This window comes from Trachymyrmex cornetzi, unplaced genomic scaffold (assembly GCF_001594075.2).
Source record: "Trachymyrmex cornetzi isolate Tcor2-1 unplaced genomic scaffold, Tcor1.1 scaffold1335, whole genome shotgun sequence".
NCBI classification, from domain to species: domain Eukaryota; kingdom Metazoa; phylum Arthropoda; class Insecta; order Hymenoptera; family Formicidae; genus Trachymyrmex; species Trachymyrmex cornetzi.
The window spans coordinates 8043-9609 of record NW_017295912.1 but is presented as its reverse complement, the minus strand read 5'-3'; the positions used below and the strand labels follow the sequence as shown (position 1 = coordinate 9609).

Below are 1567 nucleotides of genomic sequence, written 5' to 3'. Positions count from 1 at the left end.
TTTCAATGTTGTATTGTAGTGTAGTATTGTCGCGAGACTGTGTGATAACGTCGCGAACCAATGTGATATTGTCGTGAGGCAGTGCAATATTTTCTGGAACATTTTCTTTTAATGGACGGTCTGTCATTGATGATGGAGCATAGTCTTCATCGCCAAAAACATGTGGATTATAGGGCCAAATTCCTGGTTTTTTAAATCTTTGAACAGCATTTTGTATAAAAGCACCTTTGCTGTAAACTTTTCCGAAAAGTTTTCCAATGTCATACTGGCGTATCATCCTTCCTGGGTGATTTTTTTGAAAAGCGTTTACCTCTTGTTCAAAATACTTTTTTATGGGTCCATGAACAGCAACATCTAGCGGCTGCATTTTATTAGTTGTATGTGGAGCAAATGAGACGAAAATAACGTGATTTTTCGATGCAAATTCCAAGGCTGGATAATGTTTGTGAGATTCGTGGTTGTCAAGCAGTAATAATATTTTCCGATTTTCATTTGGATGAACCACTTCAACAAAATGTTTGAGTCATAAAGAGAAAATTTCTCCATTTATCCATCCATTATCGCTTACAGCAGCTTTAGAACCTGGAGAAGCATCATCTAAAAGCCGTTCTTGCATCCGCTTTCGCGCAAAAATGAAAAATGGCGGAACATATGTACTAACAGCATTGCAACAGCATATGACAATTGTCAATTGACCTTTTTCAGCACTACTAATAACGCCAACTTGTTTTTTTCCTTTCGTACTTAAAACCTTTGATGGCTTGGAAGTCGAGGTCCTCACGCCAGTCTCATCCATGTTGAAAATCGTTGACGCATCAAAATTAAACTTTTCGATCTGCTCCCACAAAAGTGAATAAAATAGTTCCACCTGTAGTCTATTAAAACCTGTTGCTCTTGCGATAGAAGTGGGCTCAGATGATCGCAGCACAATATCAGGGTGTCTCAGCTTAAAGCGAGCAAACGAATCATCACCTGCCTTACCGTTCTTGAATGGGTTCTGAATATTATTAGCTTTTGCAAAGTTATAAACTAGTTCTAAGAAATCAATGCGAGTCAGGCCGAAAAATAGAGTATCCATCTCTTTCAAGTAACAACTCTTTTTCATGCTCTTTGGTAAAAACTGCAGTAAATCTTCCTAACTTTTTTTTATAGCTTCCTGAGTTTATATACCGTTGTAAAGTTGAAAATGGAATTTGATATTTTTTGGCTGCCGATGTAATAGTCTCTTTCTTGGCAATGAATGCATCCATAGCACGTTAGATTGCTCTCCGTCCATTTTGCTTGATTTGTTTTACGTTTGTACTGATAAACCATCCTAAAACGAAAAAAAAAACTATAAATTAAGAAAAGTTTAAGAAAAACTAAAATATCATATTTTCGATATCATAAAATCGAAAAAATTAAAATCAATATCATATTTAAAATATTAAAATTGTTCGTAAAAGGAATTTTATAATTATTGTGACTTTATTGTCTGCAGTTATTATTTAAAAGGTCGTGTGATTTAAAAAAAGTTACTATGCAATGATACAGAAATAAATCATCATAGGCTGTGTTCCAAAATTGA

General features: G+C 34.8%; 1 protein-coding gene across 1 annotated transcript; it reads right to left on the bottom strand.

The window, feature by feature from the left end:
- Window positions 1–523: 523 nt before the first annotated feature.
- On the bottom strand, window positions 524–1105 carry LOC108770778 (uncharacterized). The gene has a single exon (XM_018522491.1). It carries the CDS (start codon window positions 1103–1105, stop codon window positions 524–526), a length of 582 nt encoding a protein of 193 aa, XP_018377993.1.
- Window positions 1106–1567: the final 462 nt, after the last annotated feature.

Excerpts from the sequence above, each read along its gene's own strand:
- LOC108770778 (XM_018522491.1), bottom strand. The coding sequence starts at position 1,105 with ATGAAAAAGAGTTGTTACTTGAAAGAGATGGATACTCTATTTTTCGGC.